General features: G+C 33.0%; 1 protein-coding gene and 1 non-coding gene across 2 annotated transcripts; both read right to left on the reverse strand.

The window, feature by feature from the left end:
• Positions 1-8,028: 8,028 nt before the first annotated feature.
• Positions 8,029-13,269, reverse strand: LOC113760540 (major allergen Pru ar 1-like). The gene is made up of 2 exons (XM_027303166.1): positions 13,092-13,269; positions 8,029-8,351 (listed from the first exon to the last, which is right to left on the reverse strand). Exons 1-2 carry the CDS (start codon positions 13,267-13,269, stop codon positions 8,029-8,031), a joined length of 501 nt encoding a protein of 166 aa, XP_027158967.1.
• A 4,393-nt stretch (positions 13,270-17,662) lies between these two features.
• On the reverse strand, positions 17,663-17,769 carry LOC113764206. Its single transcript, XR_003467493.1, has one exon. It is a non-coding gene; the product is annotated as a small nucleolar RNA R71 (small nucleolar RNA).
• Positions 17,770-19,598: the final 1,829 nt, after the last annotated feature.

Below are 19,598 nucleotides of genomic sequence, written 5' to 3' on the forward strand. Positions count from 1 at the left end.
AGTGTGAGCTTTATTAATGCAATCTTCTTATGCAAATCAATATATGGATTCATATATGAATGCTGATTAATTCTATCAAAAAAAAAAAAATATCGTGTGAACATTTATTGTTATTCAAGCTTTCCAAGTGATGACTGCTTTCAAAGGTCATGTAAACATTTGCAACGAACTTGCATGATTTGACAAAGGTGACTTAGCCAAATAGATGCAAATTAGGGGAAAGAAAAAGAAGAAAAATAAAAAGAAAAATAAGAAAATCCGGGCTTTGTTTCGAATGCTCAACTATTGGGGCGTCTGTTAAAGTTCAGACAAAATTGATGATTGCAACTCATGCAAAATATTTGTAGGTGCAACCATTCCTAATCCATACGTTATGTTTATTTTATTTCGATTTTTAGGGCTTTGCGTGAGGTCTTAAAATCACGGAATGTGCAACTATGAATTAGACCAATAAATAGAACTACTAAGTACTAATTCCTTTTGAAATGTGACGTGCGCGGGTTATACATACACAATTAGCTCATCCGCAATCAAGTTTTACATTTATAACTCCTAAATGCCCCACACGCGATTTATCGCAGGTATACGAATCGTGAGCGAGTATAGGGTATTAAGAGTCGATCCCACAGGGAAGATTGCAATTACCGGTGTTTTTCGAACTACTTTATTATCTAGACTACCATAAATATGAAAGTAATGAAAATAACACTAGAAAGCTCCTAGAAATATGGAATTCCTCACTACTCTTGCAAATGAGATTACCGGTTAAGTAAATGCTATTATCTTGACTAGTTATGGCGTAATTTCCTAATGCATGTGAAACCTACTCTCGTAGTGAATCAACTATACTTGTAATTAAGCCATACCTACTCTCGTGGTTATGAAATTAACTACAAGTTCATTTCTTCTATGAAATTACATGAAACAAGTCACTAAAACCACAAAGATGCACCTCTACTTTCGTGAGTGTACTCCCTAGGTTTATCACTTCTTTGCACTAGTGTTAAATTCCAATTTTCATTGCAAATTTAATACCTTTAGATAATCACAATTAATGGCCAGTTAATTATGATTAGAAAATCAAAAGTGATAAATAACTTGCTCAAAATAATATCACCAAATAACCAAGTAAAGATCATAAACAAGATGTAGAAAGTTCATCCATACTCTAGGCATAAACTTTAACTAAACATGATAAAAACAAACACCAAACTTGTATTTTAGTTAAACATGAATTCAAATACAAAAGAGAAAGTGATAGGAGAGAAGTCACCCTTGTCACTTGAGCTGCAAACTCTCCATCTTTGCTCCTCCAATCTTCCTCCAAATCTAACTACAAATACAAGAAGGATAAACTACTCTACCTATACTATACTAATGAACTAAGAAAAACTAGTGAATACTACATTTTTGGTGAGTTTTCCTAGCCTTGCAAAGTTATATTGAATCCTGTAAGTCCATGGCTATATATAGATGAATGCCATCAGGAAATGAGGCTTGAAACATCCCTTTTACAGCTGCTAATTGGTTGTCATACGTTCATCCATAGCTGTAAATTGTTGAAGGAGAAAACAGGTTGTACCAGCAGCTATTTCTGACCAGAATCTGGCTACTTCAACTGCTATTTTCTCTATGATGACGGCTAAATTAGCTCTTGTGAAAAACATAGAAGTTGTAGCCCATTGAAATAGCTGTCCAATGCCTCAAGAATCATCCAATTTAGAGCTGTCTAGACCGAGATATGATAAAAATACCACTGACTGGTCAATTCCGCGTTTTCAGCTCTCAGCAGCAGACTTTTACTTCTGTATTTCGACATTTTGACCAGGAAAACAGCCGAATTGGACTTTGATGTCTTCATACCAAATGTAGATCTGTCTCTTAGCTTCGAAAATGGTTAAAGATCATCTCAATCCAATGTATGTACCTCAAGATATAGCCAAAATACCAACAGATGCCAAAGCTGACTTTTGTTTGATTCTTTTGTTCTCAATTGCATTTCTCAGCTGAGTTGAATTTCGGTATTTCAACTTTTGGACAATGAAAACGGCTGAATTAGATTCTGATGTCTTCATACCAAATTTAGATCTATCTCTTAGCTTCAAAATGGTATAAAGATCACCTCAATCCAATCTGTGTAGCTCCAGATATAGTTAAAATACCAAAACGTGTCAGAGTTGTCAAAGCTGACTTTTCTTGATTCAAATTGCATTTCTCCTTTTACACTTCATATTTTATTTTCACCATTTTAATCCATCTTCAATCATCCAAATATTTTCTCAATGCACTTCATTTGATGATTGAATCATTAAACCTACAAAATATGAAGTTTTTACCATAAAAATCAATAGAAATGCAATTTTCACACTTTAACCACAAAATGCATATTTTCACTAGAATCTTAGTTAATTATTTATAAAATAAATAAAATACACTAAAACTAATTAATAAAACACACTAAAAATACGTAAAATATACTCTTATCAAAATGACTTGAGTGTGGATATGAATGAAATGATGTATATTCTTTAACAGAGGCAAAGACGTGTATAGTGGAATTCCCTGCCTCAGAGAATAGGGCTAGAGCTGAAGATATAATACTATTTTTAGTTTTCCCTCTGTCTTGTGCACTAGTTACCTCGTGATTCATATGGCATTTTTTCTTCTTAATTTCTTTTGTTTTCCGATCATGAGGGAAATTTCCAAAGGGACTAGCTACTAGACTTTGGATTAGTCATTTGTCGCTATACCCTAGTTAGATAAAATTCATATGATTTCACTAACGGATCACGGGCCTCACATGCTCTATTTCAAACTAATTAAGGGTAGTACAGTTATTTTTAATATTTTTTACACTATAATCCTACCCATTTACACCCTACCTAGATTTATTTACACCGGACTTTTTTTTTCTTAACCGGACCTTGTTTATACTCAAGAGACGCGAGAGCAAACTGATTAAAAATTGAACTTGTTTATGGATGACACTGTTCACGTGTGAACTAATCAACTGCTTGGCCAATATTTTAATGCTAGTTTTACCCTTAAGCTGATTTCATTCTATAGCAAGTGAAGGTTCCATATAAGATTATTGACAGATTTTCAATACAATTGCAAGGTTAAATCTAAAATATATTCGTTGACTGTAAGTATACAGATCAAAATAATAGTTTAGAACATGTCGGATTGATCCCATAAGGAGCGAGGAGCAAATATTGCAAGTATTAGATCCTTACTCTATTATTTAGATTAATTATCAATAAAAGCAAAAGAAATCACAATTACTTACTAACTAACTAACTTACTCAACTAGATAACTTGCAAGAAAACAATGGAAAAAATTTACTAAATACTTGAGTTTAAGGTGTAGAATTCACTTATGGCACAAAAGATACAAGCGAATAGATTTATCTCTTATTTAACTAGGGATTCATTTTCATAATTATCAAACTCTCTCTCATAATGTAGTGGCATTGACTAAACTAGTTTTCCCTATTCTCATGGTAAATAACTAGAACTACCCTTTTTGTTTTTCATGAAATGCAAAGACAATCCACTTAAATGCATCTCTATTCTCATTAGTCTACTCCTTAAGCTCCATTTATGTTTTGCCATCATTATTACCAATTATCATTATGTAACAACAACTAAGAACTTGTTATTGGTGATCAAGCAACAATAAGTGATAAGCATGCATAAATGGACAAATTAATACAAGAGGTAACAAGTGTAAATCATGTTCAACCCATATCAAGTAATCACAAGTTTCATCTACTCACTAAATCTAGAAATTTAGCTATGTATGTGATATAAGATAAGAAAGTACATTGCTTCATTGCATGAACACATATTGAATCACAAGTAAAGAGATAGATAAAGAAAGTTTAGCCAAGATGATGAACAAGCTCCCAAAATCTTCTATTCCTTCAACAAATGAGTTGTACAATAAAATCTCCAAGTGTTCCTTACAAGTTTCTAGTTAGAAAGAATAAGAACAAGCTATAACTAAGCTCTTGAGCTGACAACTAAGAAAACTCTCTCCTCTCTTTTTTCAATGATTCTTACATTATATATTTGTTAAGAGAATCAAAAAGTGCTTAATGAAATAACATAAAGCTTCCTATGCACTTCCCTAGAGTTTCTTGAGTAGTTATAGCCGAAACTATTTGTTGGAATGACCTGGAAAGTGATGTGAAACCAGGGCAAGTTACAGGGCAAATTGTAGAAAACAAGGGAGAATATGTGAGCTCACATATTCAGAGATCACATATTCACTTCAGTGAATTTTTCTTGATTCTTTTCTGCTCCAATTCAACACTAAGATCAAGAGCAAAGTGTCCATATTTTTGTTCATGCATTGTACCAATAATACTTGCATTTGATGCCCTATTACTTCTCCAAATCATCGTCAAATCATGCACTGGAGTTAAATAAATTCTTCTCGATCCCATGTTTATAACACCCCTTAAATCCTGCAAATGTAATCAAATGAAACTTGCAAAATTTAGAAATTTAGAGAGCAAGTTATACCACTAAAACCCTAATTTATACCAAAAGTAAACACCTAATGCTACTTAGAAACATATAATAAACACTTACCAATTACAGTGAACTAGTGCTTCGCTATGCATCAGTGCGGAATATTTTTATTGTGATTCATCATGAACTGATGCAAAGCATAATTAATTCATCATCATTTTACATATTATTCATAATTACATCAGATATTATTTTATTCCAAACATTTAACTACCATATTAGTCTTTAAAAACTTTTATATGTAAATTTCTTACAATGTGACAATATTCATTACATATTATACATAAAGGCAAATTACACTTTACCCCCTTATGGTTTAGTGTTTTTTTTACATAATCTCCCTATGATTTCAAAAGCTATAGATAACCCTCTCATGGTTTGAATTAAAACGTCAATGTGACGGAATTTGCATTTTACAACGGAGTCAACTAAGATGTCAAAAATACCCCTATATAAAGTTGAAAATTATTTATTAACTACAGGGAGTTATGTATATATTTTGAAAATCATAAGAGAGTTATATGGTTAAACATTAAATTATAAGAGGGTTATATGGTAAAATGTAAAACCATACAAGGTTAAAGTATCATGGATATTATGTTTATATATTTTAGTTACTTCAGCCATTTTAATTTTTAAATAAGGGTAATTTCAATATTTTTATAGATTCTGTTACGAATGATCATTTTCATTACTTTGACATTTTAATCCAAACTATGAGGGAGTTATATATAGCTTTTAAAACTATAAGGGTGTTATTTAAAAAAATAGCTATACCATAAGGGGGTAAAGTGTATTTGGCGCTATACATAATGCTTGAAAAGGTAATAGGTAATCTAAGAGATAGTAATTCAATTTTCTTATGAATATGATTATACACCTACTCATATTCATTTTCAGTTCAACAGAAAAAAATGTAGCCAACTGTTTTTACATGAATGATTTATTTTATCAAGTTAACAAATTTACCAATGTAACAACTAAATTCAGACAAAGCAAAGTTATAACATATGGATAAAAAGAATAATTTAAATTTATTAAAAGAGATAGAAGTTGTTGAAAGGCAGAGAAATTATAAATAAAATTAATTGAATGAGAATTAGAAGCAAAAATGGATAAAACCCAAATGTCCATTGAGTCATTAACTCTCTTCAATTAGATACACTATATAGAAGGAAAAAAATGGTTAATTGAGAGAGACATTCCATGCCCAAGATCCAAGAAGTGTACGGTTGTTAACTCACTTCAATTAGATATACTATCTAGGAGGAAAAAAATGGTTAATTGACAGACAGATTCCACACCCAAGATCCAAGAAGTGTAGGATTGTTAAATGCCCATGTTAGAAGCAATTTTTTGATCCGTTAAAGCATTGAAACAAATAGTTGCAATATTTGGTTAAACTATAGTTTCTCACCCCCGCAATAATGCACAGAAAGCGCATACAAGGAAAATATACTTATTTAAGTAATTAGTAATAGCAATTTTTGCATGCTTTTGGTTATCGATATTGTGAAAATTTTATACAGGGGCTTACCTTTTTAGTTGTCCATTCAGAATGGTTTTTATTTGCTACTTTGCTTTGAACAGTAGGTGACTCAAACAGGGTGTGGTCGAACCTTTATGCTTAACCTGCTATGAAAAACAAGGCTCTTCTTAGATCACTTGGCAAGCTGGAGGGAGGGGATTGATCAGTAGTGGCGGTCATTCCCTAACTTTTGAGAAATTACAGTTTTATCTGTAATATTTTATAAAATTTTCTTTCAACTCTTCATTTCGCTTCCCGTTCCTTCCTTCTGCGCTCACCCAAAGTTTTCGTTTAACTCTCTTACCCTCCCTTCTCCACCTGACTTTTTCCTAAAAATGATACTCTTCTTCCTTTCAAATTTATCTTTGATTCATTTTTTTCATAGTTTTTATTATGCTTAATTTTTTAATGAAAGATTAATTTCTTGTTTTAGTAATATGCAACACCATCCATGCAATTTTTATACTTCCATATGTTGCATTGTACCCTTACTATAATTTTTGTAGCTTGTCTCTTTATGCCTAGAAATTATTTTATTTAATTCAATTTTGTTTGGATGCATGAATCTAATTTGTTGCATCTAGGCTGCATTTACGTACACATATAGTCTGTTGATTAATTTTGATGCTCTTGACTAATCAGTGTGGGATAACTATCGCTCACACCACCTTTCACAAGTTCCTCGTGATAAATAAACAAGGGAAAATGCCAGTTCTCATTCCAAACTTTGATCCATGGACACATTTCATTTTCAAACTTTTTAGTGTAACATACTTATTATCTAAACTATCAATTTTTGACCAATTTCATCCTCAAATGAGATACTAATAAATTTGAACGGAAATTGGACTCCTAATGAGCATGAGACTGTTCAGTAAAAGGTCTTGTGTGATTTAAAATCAGCAAAATAGAATGGCTATCTTCACTCTTCCAACCCCAATAGCTTTCTTCCCAAATCCAATTTCCATTCAAATTGATTAGTTTTCCACTTAAGGATGAAATTTGTCAAAAATTGATAGTTTAGATGCTAAATGTGTTATGTCAGAAAGTTTGAGGAAGAAATGTATGCATGCCCAAAGTTTAGGAATGAAAGTTGGCAATTTCCCAATAAACAAAGTTGATAGGAATTGACAAGATATAGTCAATAAGCCAACAAGAAGTCTAGCGAACTAGAGTATTATCACGGCAGAAAGCAAAAAAATCTGAACCCAACGTGCAAAACAGACTAATAAGTTTAATGCGTAAAAGAGTTCAAATCATGTGCGAAGAAGGGAAGAGTCAAGGCTAACTCTCATGTCATTTTAAAGAATTTAAACTTCCATTTGAAAAATCATAAACCCTAAATATTTGTCCTATGTGCATATTTTCTCATGTAATGCGACAACTGCATACATTAAATATCTAGATTGACACATGTAACAAATATTTTACGCACTGATAATGTATAAGAATAACCAATTTTTGAAAGCAAGTAGGTGGGAAATATATATATCTATATGAGTCCTAGTTTGGGGTTCAAGTCCCACCACAGGATTCCCTATCTAATCCAAATTGGTCAAAATCCTTATATGGTCCTAAGACATATCCATGTCAAACAAAAAGATGATGGAATAAACCAGATTCACTTAATTTATTAGGGTTAATAGAAGAATTTCCATGTCAAAATAAATAGATAAATAAATAAAGAAGATAGTTTACAGAAGATTCACTTAATTTAATATGAAATGCACACATTCTATTACATATCCATGTTCTATGCCATAAATCAGACCATACAACGTACCCAACAAGAATATCATTTCAACTAAGTAGTAGCATTAATTACTATGAAGCCGAAGACATAACAAAAGAAAGAAAATCAAGAAAAAAGAAAGCAGTAAAAGCAAAGCCACGCATTGCATTATAGAAGGCACACACAATACTGGATTATTCTTGTTTGGACAGAAACTAATGAAGAAGACTTAGTAGGCATTTGGGTAGGCAGAGAGGTAAGCATCAAGAGCCTCGAACAAGATTCCACCAGCAATTTCTTTCCCAGACTTGATAATTTCTTGGACATCTTCAGTTATCTCGGCATCACCCTTGGTGTAGTATGTGCTGTTTATGCTGATAATGGATCCACCATCAGCAGATCCACCATCAGTAGTGGGTAGGATTTGAACCTCGAAAGCGATTTTTTCAATCACATCCTGCAGAGCATCTCCCTCAATCACGGTGTATTTGTAGATGAAGTTCTCCTCGTCTACCTCATCAACATGGATCTTCACACTATTGTGTGGGCTTCCTGTATTATTTAGTTGTTGGTCACAACTTGCCACTTTTTAACTTACACCAAAAACACATAAAAGTAAATTATTATTTATCCCTCTGTAGTTTCACATTTTGCCGGACCATCCACCTATTCTTCAATATTATCCACTTAAAAACTCCTATCATTTACAATAAAATGAAAAATAGACTGAAAACATCTCCAAGTTCCATTCTTAGTTGAAATACTAGTTGACCTTTCACTTAAGTTATAAAATGACACTACAAGAAAATTGCGTTTCTGTGACAGACGAAAGTCGTCACTAAAAATTCAGAAGTCGTCACAAAAAAAGTCAGTGACGACTTTTACTGCTGTCACAGAGCTGTCACTAGTTCTATGTCACAAAAGGGGGTCCATGTGACGACTGTTGAAAGTCGTCACAAACGATTTCGCTTTTGTGATGACTCTTGTCGTCACTCATTGTTGTACATTGTGATGACATGCATGATAATATGAGCTTATACATAGAGGAATTAGCTTACGAGATGGATATCAAGCTCATAAATTTGGTTCTTGCAGCAGCGAGCAAAAGAGTAGTTCCTTAATACTTGTGACCTCTCCAGAGGTCTAATTACCATGGTCTTGAAAAGTTATGTTCACTTAAAATGTTGTTGCATTTAACTCTAGTAAGGAGGAAAATTAAGGCATTATATTCTTATCATTGATGAAGTTCCTTGACTCTCATAGATGTTATTGAAGCCGATAACATGAGGAACAAGAACAGTAATCTGCTCTCAAGCGAAGCAGATAGCTCAAATATCCAACTCAATTGCAGATGATAAGAGTGCATTTCTAAAATGTATCATTCAATCTCAACTAACCACATGATTCTTCATGACTAAAATTTAAGATATATCTACAATTTCAGCTCCAAACCCTTAGATAAAATAACTTTGTATATTAAGCATGTCTTCTTAAGTATCATAACCATGTAATTTATTAGATAAGTGCTACAAACTCCTTTCTCGATCTGGTTAAGTTAATAAAGTTCCAGATATAGTTATAAAGCCCTCCCTTTGATTTGCGCACTTCAAACCCCTTGCCAGCCTCCCAAAACCCCACGCCTCCTAAAATGCCCATGTAGATAAATCATATGTCATATATGTCAAATGTGGGTCAACAGTAAGCCATAAGCTAGTTTTACTTCCACAACATAATACACAAGGTCTAGAAGAAAATTTAACTCACAATGCCCTAACACTGTTCATACTCCAGATCGCAAGTGTTTCGGATGCGATTTGGCCAAGAGTATTACCTTCCCCACTGCTAATTAACAATCTAGTTCATAAATTAGTCTTTACAATAGAAGGCTGAGCAGCTTTTGAAAAGCAAAAAAAAAAAAAAAAAAACACATACCGCACAATTAGCTGAAGAGGGGGTGGAGAAAAGTCTAAACTGAAGTTGCGGAACGAGGAGGGAGCTTGGAAGTGTTCTGACTTCGCTTCTTCGGCGAGCTTGACCTGAAGATTGGCACTCGTCAATGGTGCTTTAGAGGAGCATTTTTTGCGGAAGCAGAAGGTGTTTGAGGTCCAGAGTTTTTCGGTGTTCACCATAGGAAGGAAAGACTGAGAATGAAATTTGTCTAAGTGTTGGAAGAGAGAAGCGGCGAGACTTTTGTTTGTGTGTGAACAACCAAAAACGACGTCGTTTTGTAGAGATTTCAGCCACCCGCCTCGCGCCTCTTTCAGATTTCAGACTGGCGCTCTTTTTTTTTTGGCATCTAAGCACATCTTTGAGATTCCAGGATTCACACCTTTAGCTTCATACATTTTTTTTCTTTTTTTTTTCCCTGGTCAAATTTTTTTTTCAGGTTTCTTTTTTCATACTTAATCTCTTTTTTTTTTCCTTAATCTCATCTATAAATATCAAATAAATTATTTGATATTGGTTTCTTTTTTGTGCATGTATATATATATATATGTGTGCTTGTTTGTGTCTATATACATCTTTTTGGGTTTGGACAACTCAATATACAAATTATTTAAGAAATTACCTTACAATAAAACTTACACAATAAAACATGTTTCAAAAATTTAACATGCATAGAATTGCTTATATACAGTATAGCACTTCTTACTCATGCTTATCCTACTCTTTGTCTATTACTTAGTTTTTATAATAAATTAAAAGAAACATGTAATCAAATATTCTGTTAAATGTGTTACAACTCTCAATCTTATTGCACGACAGATATTTTACTGAATAATTTTAATTTTGTATATACCCATTCCATATGAAAATAATTATTACTTATGATGTATTACACGTTATACTAATCTTTCACAGTGCTAACATTAGACTACAAATTATATTCAATTACACTTTTTCAAATTATTTCAGTTATTGATTTTTGGGGGTTGTTATAAGTAATAATAAACAATTCATGAAAAAATTTTATGCTCAGACATGTCTATTATGTCAACTTAGCAAAAATTACAAATATCTAAAACTAGTTTGTTATTATATCATTTGCATTTTGCTAATACGTAATGAATAGGGGCTAAATTATAAAATTAGGGTGTCATATCTTCTGTGCTTTTGCTCATATAAAAGAATTGGGGGCTAAATAATAAAATTAGGGTGCCATAGTAGAATTAGTGAAATTTGATGAAAATACTATAGAATTGCTTATATACAGTATAGCACTTCTTACTCATGCTTATCCTACTCTTTGTCTATTACTTAGTTTTTATAATAAATTAAAAGAAACATGTAATCAAATATTCTGTTAAATGTATTACAACTCTCAATCTTATTGCACGACAGATATTTTACTGAATAATTTTAATTTCGTAAATACCCATTCCATATGAAAATAATTATTACTTATGATGTATTACACGTTATACTAATCTTTCACAGTGCTAACATTAGACTACAAATTATATTCAATTACACTTTTTCAAATTATTTCAGTTATTGATTTTTGGGGGTTGTTATAAGTAATAATAAACAATTCATGAAAAAAATTTTATGCTCAGACATGTCTATTATGTCAACTTAGCAAAAATTACAAATATCTAAAACTAGTTTGTTATTATATCATTTGCATTTTGCTAATACGTAATGAATAGGGGCTAAATTATAAAATTAGGGTGTCATATCTTCTGTGCTTTTGCTCATATAAAAGAATTGGGGGCTAAATAATAAAATTAGGGTGCCATAGTAGAATTAGTGAAATTTGATGAAAATACTATAGAATTGCTTATATACAGTATAGCACTTCTTACTCATGCTTATCCTACTCTTTGTCTATTACTTAGTTTTTATAATAAATTAAAAGAAACATGTAATCAAATATTCTGTTAAATGTGTTACAACTCTCAATCTTATTGCACGACAGATATTTTACTGAATAATTTTAATTTCGTATATACCCATTCCATATGAAAATAATTATTACTTATGATGTATTACACGTTATACTAATCTTTCACAGTGCTAACATTAGACTACAAATTATATTCAATTACACATTTTCAAATTATTTCAGTTATTGATTTTTGGGGGTTGTTATAAGTAATAATAAACAATTCATGAAAAAATTTTTATGCTCAGACATGTCTATTATGTCAACTTAGCAAAAATTACAAATATCTAAAAATAGTTTGTTATTATATCATTTGCATTTTGTTAATACATAATGAATAGGGGCTAAATTATAAAATTAGGGTGTCATATCTTCGGTGCTTTTGCTAATATAAAAGAATTGGGGGCTAAAAAATAAAATTAGGGTGTCATAGTACAATTAGTGAAAGTTGATGAAAATACTGTAGTATACAGTGATGCAAAAAGTTGTCACAAAATTGGAACCGGGTAGACTTTCAATGACAACAAGTTATGTTGTCACTGTAGAGAGAGCGTTTGTGACGACTTTACTTGAGTTGTCATAAAATCATTTCCCGCGGCATCAAATGAGATGCGCGCCAACTATTTCGTGACGAGTTGAGAATGACAACTTCCAATGTTGTCACTGATTATGCTTGTGATGTACTCATCTGTGATGACACCTAATGTCGTCACTGAATTAGGTTATCTGTGACAAGATTTTTGTTGTCACATAAATTTTTGTCACTGAAAAATATATTTCTTGTAGTGTGAATAAGGCCCTAATCTTTTTTTTTTTTTCCAAAAAAAAGGCTCTAATCACTTTACATAAAATCATAGGTGTTTATATGGTCATGGTAACCACCTATTGTTCTATGCTATCCACTTAATCCTTATGTGACTTTCTATAAAATGGAAAATAGATTGTAAGTACCTAAAATTACACTATCAGCTAAAATGCTAGTTACGTTCTCACTTAAGTTACAAAATTAAATAAGGTCCTAATCACTTTAAAAAAAATTATAAGGAGATTATATGGTCAAATACAAGACCATAGCAGGATTGAGTAATTTTCATATTCCAAATTTCATATTTATCACGTATTTTAAGGACACATCTCGATCAACCTCCACAACCGGAAGCGCTTACTATCTAATTTCCACTTTACATGCAACCATAAGAAATTTAAGTGGATAATATCAAACAATACAGGATGGTGTCGTGAAATATAAAACCACACTGGGTAAAAAGTAATTTACCCAAGAAATAAGCACCAGAGGCTCCATAGCCATGCTAGGTGCTGATATAAGCTCGATCTTGAAACAAATGGTTATGCGTTGACAAGTTTGTATCAATATTTGCACGGATATTAGTAATAAGGGTGTGTACCTTCACCAAACTGCGCTGCATAGATGGTTCCAGTCTGATGACCATCGCCTTGGAGGATATCGACACTCTTTACGGCCTGAGGCAAGATTCTGGGAATGAGTTTATCAGCATCAAGGATGATGTTGAAGAGCTTTGCTGGTGGGATCGGGGAGGTGTGATCGTAAGTGATGGCTCCCATGATATCTTTGAGAAATTGAAGAACAAAAGGACTCGAGAAGAAGAGATCAAATTTAGCTTTAATATGTGGAAAGATGTATTGGTGCAAGATGGTTCGGGGAGCTTAGGCTAGTATTTATAGAGTGAAAAACCTAAACGTTTCCGGACTAAAATAGTGCCCAAGTCTTCCTTAATTATTAATTCATATGCAAAAAGCTTGAGATGAACTAGTGATTCATTAGTTGAAATTTGCAAAGTAATCAACTGGTTTATTAATCATTGCACAGCTTGCTACAACGACATCACGCTATTTTGGCGTACTAAGGGCTTATCAGAAGTAGACAAGGCTCTTAGTGAAATTTATCTACTTTAGCCTTCCTAATAAAAGTTTTCCAGCATTTCAGATGTGCAAGAAAATTCTCTGAGTCCTTACAAATTAATTTTATGAAAGGATCATAAAAAAAAAAAAAAACCAACCGGACTATTGACTTTTTTTTTTTTTATAGATTTTGTGGATGCAAACAAAGGTAGATAGGTAAATTAGACGTAACCTTCATCATTTTGAAAAGGACTCCAAATACCATTTTCAAATATGGGAGTATTAATTTTTAGTTTTCTTTTAAGGAATATGTCAAGTAGACGTTTTAAAAAGGTCTTTCGTGTATATCTGAGTTAATTTGACTGTTTACTATCAAATGACTCGAAGTGATATTAAAATGCGATTAGTACTCATGAAAACTTAATGGACAGCATAAATATTTGGGCATTCATCATCTAAGGTTACAAGTTTTATGAATATTCAACAGGCATAAATAGGTTTTTCCCTGCTATTCATCATTCTTCGCTGTTGTCAAATTTATAAAATTACTTTTTCTATTTATTTGTACTTCTGTATTTACAAAATAATAATGGACCACATAAGTCTGAGTTACCTGTGTCTCAGAGAGGAACTGTGCATATGTTTAATTTAAGGTATTATTCTTTTGGACAAGCTAGTTTAGGTGTTTTTGAATTTGAGGGGAGAATAAATTTGTTCATCAATCTCACAATTACTAGTGAATAAATGAAGTATATACTTTTAGTAGTGTTTCAAGCAGGCAAGAATTTCCATGTTTTATTCCAAGAATATACAAGTTTTGGTTAATTGTACGTCCAATCATTTCTTATTGTATATTTTTTTTGGGAACAATGGAGGGCCACAGGTCCATTACATCCTAAGAGAATAAAAGTGCGAATGGGCTTAGGAACAGTACAATTGGTCCCCTATTGATACCTTTAGTAGGTGTCCTTTTTAATCATTTCATACTTTTTGGTGGGACTGCTGGGCTTTGCTGGAGCTGAACTATGCTCACCATATCAGCAAATTATGTGGTGCTTCTCATATGCTTTTGCCACATGGATTTTCCGATCCCACACTCTGAAATGTTACGGTCTGAATTGTCTTCTCCATATAACAACAGAAGGAAAAAAAAAAAAAAAATTTGTGGGTGCAACCCAAACATCTGACAGTAAGTGATGACTGACTGCTGTCTACAACCTTGTTACCAATGTCACTTCCCAAATAAAACCTCCTCCGCTATCACAGACTTTTATGATTTATTTTTTAAATTTTCTTTATTTTCCCATCTATTGTTGAACTGAATATTCAAAAGAAGATGAATTATGATTTCATGATTTTTGTCTTTTTTCCTTATAAAAAGTTCAATTTGTATGGATTTTTTTCCCTTATAAAAAATTCCTCACTCTCTTTGTGTAATTTTTCATGTATTAGCTCAACGATAATAACAAATATCATGAAGAACTATGATGATTAATGCAGTTGAATCATAAAGTATTAATGTGAAAGCATCTATGGAAAGACTCTTATGTACGTAAATATAACAGTTTACTATTAGTTTGGATAATCACTATTTCTTTTTAAATTTAATGTGCTTACTGCAGCAATACTGTGTTTTTAATTTATCATGACCCTTTTGAGCACTTACCAATTGTCATTGATAAGAGTTTATTTTACGTATTTTTAAGTGCATTTTATTAGTTAATTTTGAGTTGATTATTTAGTTTTATAATTAAAATAAAGAGGTTTTTGGTAAAATTATATATTTTTGGTAAAAGTGGATAATATTGCATTTTTAGTGATTTTAATGATAAAATCTTCATTTTTATGCAGGAATGACGACTCAATCACCAAAGGATGGCAAATGAGGTGAAAAATAGAGATTTGGTGATGAAATTAAGTGGTGAAAAGAAAAATGAAGTGAAAAACGTTCAAATGAAGAATTGCACTTCAAGACAGTTTTGACACTCTTCAGTATTTCGATCATATCTCAGGTTACAAAACTCCGATTTGGATGATTTTAAGAGCATTGGAAAGCTAACTCAAAGGGCTACAACTTTGGTGTTTTGCACAAAAACCAGTTCGGCCTGTATCATGGAGAAAATCGCAGTTGAAATAAGGTCAAAGTGAAAACGCGAGTGCAAAAAACGCGAGTTGTAGCCGCGTTTTGTGTAGGCGCGTTTTATAGCCGAAATTCTGCAATTTGACTCAGCCAATTCTCTTGTGTTCATACCACTTTCCAGCTATAAGATGCAAGGGAATTCGGTGCACATGCTTCAGAAGACAAAAGGGCAAGAAAAGTGGCTTATTTTCAAGTCAAAAATATTGGTTTTTGACTATGCTAACAAAGTGGAGATTTGGGAATCAAAGGATAGAATTTGACTTGGAAAAAAATGGAGCTTTTGAGTAGTTTTTATGCAGAGACATTGAGAGGGGTCTGGAGAGGGGAGAGATAGCAAGTATTCTTACTAAAAAACATAGTCTCTCTAGCTAGGTACTTGCAAGGGGCAATTGAGGTTTCATCTTGTAATCATCTAAGTTCAAGACAAAGGAGATTTTTGGAAGGCTTTACCATATCTTGGCTAAGACTTTCTTTACTCTGTTTGTATTTGTAATTCCTGATGATTTACATTAATGAAGTTATGAGTGTTTCATCATTCATGAGTAGCTAATTTCCTTTATCTAGGGAGTAGATGAAGCTTATGGCCAAATGATATGAAGTGATTGTGATTTATGCTTATTATGTCTTGTATTAACTTATCTACTTGTGTATGTTGGATTACTTGTTGTTGCTTGATCACCAATAGCAGGTTTATAGTTGTTTTTACTCATTGAGAAATGGTAAAAATAATGGAATGACATAAGTAGAGCTTGAGTAGTATATTCATGAGAATAGAAATACATTCAAGTGGATAAAATCTATATTTCAGGTATGCACAAAACAGATTTAGTATTTTCCAAGAGATTAGGAAAAACTAATCTGTTTTAACCCATTATTATCATGAAAATGTGATTTTGGTATTGTTGGAAATGAATCCTTGGTTAAACAAGAGTAGTAACAAGTGTTAAATTCATTCGTTTTAGATCTTTTGTGTTATATGTGGAAGCTACATCCCTAGATCTTAATATTTAGTGAATTCTACTCCTATTGTGAAATTGCATTTATCTATTTAAGAATTTTTGTAGTTGAATTAAAATCTGAAGTTTCTGCTCAAATTAATTGTAAGTCTAAATAATAGAGTAAATTAGTATCTAATAATTGTTTTAATTGCTCCTCGTGGGATCGACCCGATACACATCTTGTACTACAATTGCGACCTGTATACTTGCAGTCCAACGGGTGTAAATTCGGAATTAAACTTGCACTTAAAGTAAAAACCCGTCAAGTTTTTGGCGCCGTTGCCGGGGAGCGGCAATATTAGAGCCTAATCATCTTTATTAATTTAGACAGCTTTATTTTTTAGATTATATTTAATCTTATATTATAATCAGTTTTTTACCATTGAAGTTGCATAATATCCCTTATTTCTGTTTGTAGTGTATGCACCGGGAGTCTCGAGAAGTCGCACCTTTCAATCCAGAAATTGAGAGGACACTACGTAGACAAAGGAGGCACACACAACAGCAAGAGGAATAAGAGATTTGGCAACCGATAGAGGAAATTTTGATAGAACTACCATTTGAAGAAGAAATGGCTGGAAATGAAGCAAATAGGCGAGTTCTACGAGGTTTTGCTCTACCGGGAACACAAGGATCTCAAACAAGCATAGTAAGGCCTACGGTAAATGCTAACAACTTTGAGATTAAGCCATCACTTATCCAAATGGTTCAACAATCTCAATTTGGAGGTAATGCTGTAGAAGATCCTAATACACACTTAGCTACATTCTTGGAAATTTGTGATACAATTAAAATGAATGGAGTTAGTGATGATGCTATAAGGTTAAGATTGTTCTCATTTTCATTGAGAGATAAGGCCAAACTTTGGCTACACTCTCATGCTCCTAATACTTTCACCGGATGGGATGATTTATCAAGAGCATTCTTGAATAAGTATTTTCCACCAGGTAAGACTGCTAAGCTAAGAATGGATATAATTGGTTTTAGTCAAATGGAAGGAGAATCATTATATGAAGCATGGGAAAGGTTTAGAGATTTGTTACGGAAATGTCCACACCATGGACTACCCGAATGGCTGATTATACAAACCTTTTATAATGGTTTATCTTTCTCCACTAAAACTATTATTGATGCAGCCGCAGGTGGAGCTTTAATGGGTAAATCACCCCAAGAAGCTCAGAATTTGATAGAAGAAATGGCCGCAAATAACTACCAATGGGCCAATGAAAGAGGTAATACGAGACGTCACGCAGGTATGATCGAAATGGACACTCTCAATATGTTGAGTGCCCAAATGAATAACGTGATGAAGTTATTGAGTAGACAAGGTGGAGTTAGCCCAAGTTCATCTAATGCTCACGTAGCTTGTTGCTCTTTCTGTGGAGGTGAACATGATATTAATGAGTGTGTTGATTCTGAGCAGGTACAATTTGTCAATAATTACAACCGAAATGCTCCAAATAATCCCTACTCGAATACTTACAATCCGGGGTGGAGAAATCATCCAAACTTTGGATGGAAAGATCAAGGCAATCAACAAAGGCCAACCAATCCGCCGGGATTTCAACCAAGGCAACCACAAGCTGAAACTAAACTGGGTTGGGAGATTGCAGTGGAAAAACTTGCTAAGGTTACCTCGGACAGATTTGAACGAGTAGAAGGGAGACTGGATCAACTCACTACAATGTATAGGAATGTAGAGGTCCAAATTGGTCAAATTGCTAGTTCTTTGAATAATCGAAATCAAGGAGAATTACCTAGCAAAACAGAGGTCAATCCTAAGGAGCATGTGCAAGCCATTACTCTTCGTAGTGGTAGACAATTAGAAGATCCTCCAGTGGTGGAAGTTGAGAAAGATGAGAACGAAAAACAAGAAGAAAAGCAGAGGAACCAAGAGGCGATTGTGGAGGAAAATAGTCGGGAGAATCCAAGAGAAAAGCAACCATCATCTTCCACTATCATTCCAATACCTCCTGCGGTTCCATTTCCACAAAGATTAAAGCAAAATAAGTTTGATAAAGATTTTGAAAAATTTGTTAAACTTTTCAAACAATTGCACATTAACATTCCTTTTGCCGATGCTATTTTGCAGATTCCGTCTTATGCAAAATTTCTCAAGGAAATCATGACTAGAAAAAGAAAGTTGGAAGACTGCGAAACAATAGCATTAACGGAGGAATGTAGTGCAATTATTCAAAATAAGCTACCACCGAAGTTGAAGGATCCGGGGAGTTTTTCTATACCTTGCACCATAGGTAACGTTGATTTTTCTAAGGCATTGTGTGATCTTGGTGCTAGTGTATCATTAATACCTTTAACGGTGGCTAGACAATTGGGTTTGCATGAGCTTAAACGCACTAATATCACTTTGCAACTAGCGGATCGGTCTATTAGATATCCATTGGGAGTGTTGGAGAATGTATTGATAAAAGTTCAAAAATTTATCATTCCAGTGGATTTTGTGGTATTAGATATGGAAGAAGATATATCTATGCCAATTATTCTAGGTAGACCATTTCTAGCTACTGCAGGTACTATTATTGATATAAAAAATGGCAAGCTTAAGTTTCAAGTAGGTGAAGAAGAGGTAGAATTTAATTTGAATGAAATGGAAAAATACCCTTCTTTTACCGATCATGCTTATTCTATTGGCACAATTGATAAACTAACCCAAGAGATGAGTCAAGTCAACTTTGACTTAGATCTTCTTGAGTATTGTTTAATGAGTTTAGGTAAGCAAGAAGATGTTTGTGAAGAAATTGAAGAATTGGCCAAGTACTTGGATTTTCAAGCACCTTATAAAAGGGGTAATTTGTATGAAAGTCTTGGCCAAGGAAAAGGGTTTTCACAACCTTCAGAAATTGAACCTCCAAAGTTAGAGCTCAAGCCACTTC

This window comes from Coffea eugenioides, chromosome 2, assembly GCF_003713205.1.
Source record: "Coffea eugenioides isolate CCC68of chromosome 2, Ceug_1.0, whole genome shotgun sequence".
NCBI classification, from domain to species: domain Eukaryota; kingdom Viridiplantae; phylum Streptophyta; class Magnoliopsida; order Gentianales; family Rubiaceae; genus Coffea; species Coffea eugenioides.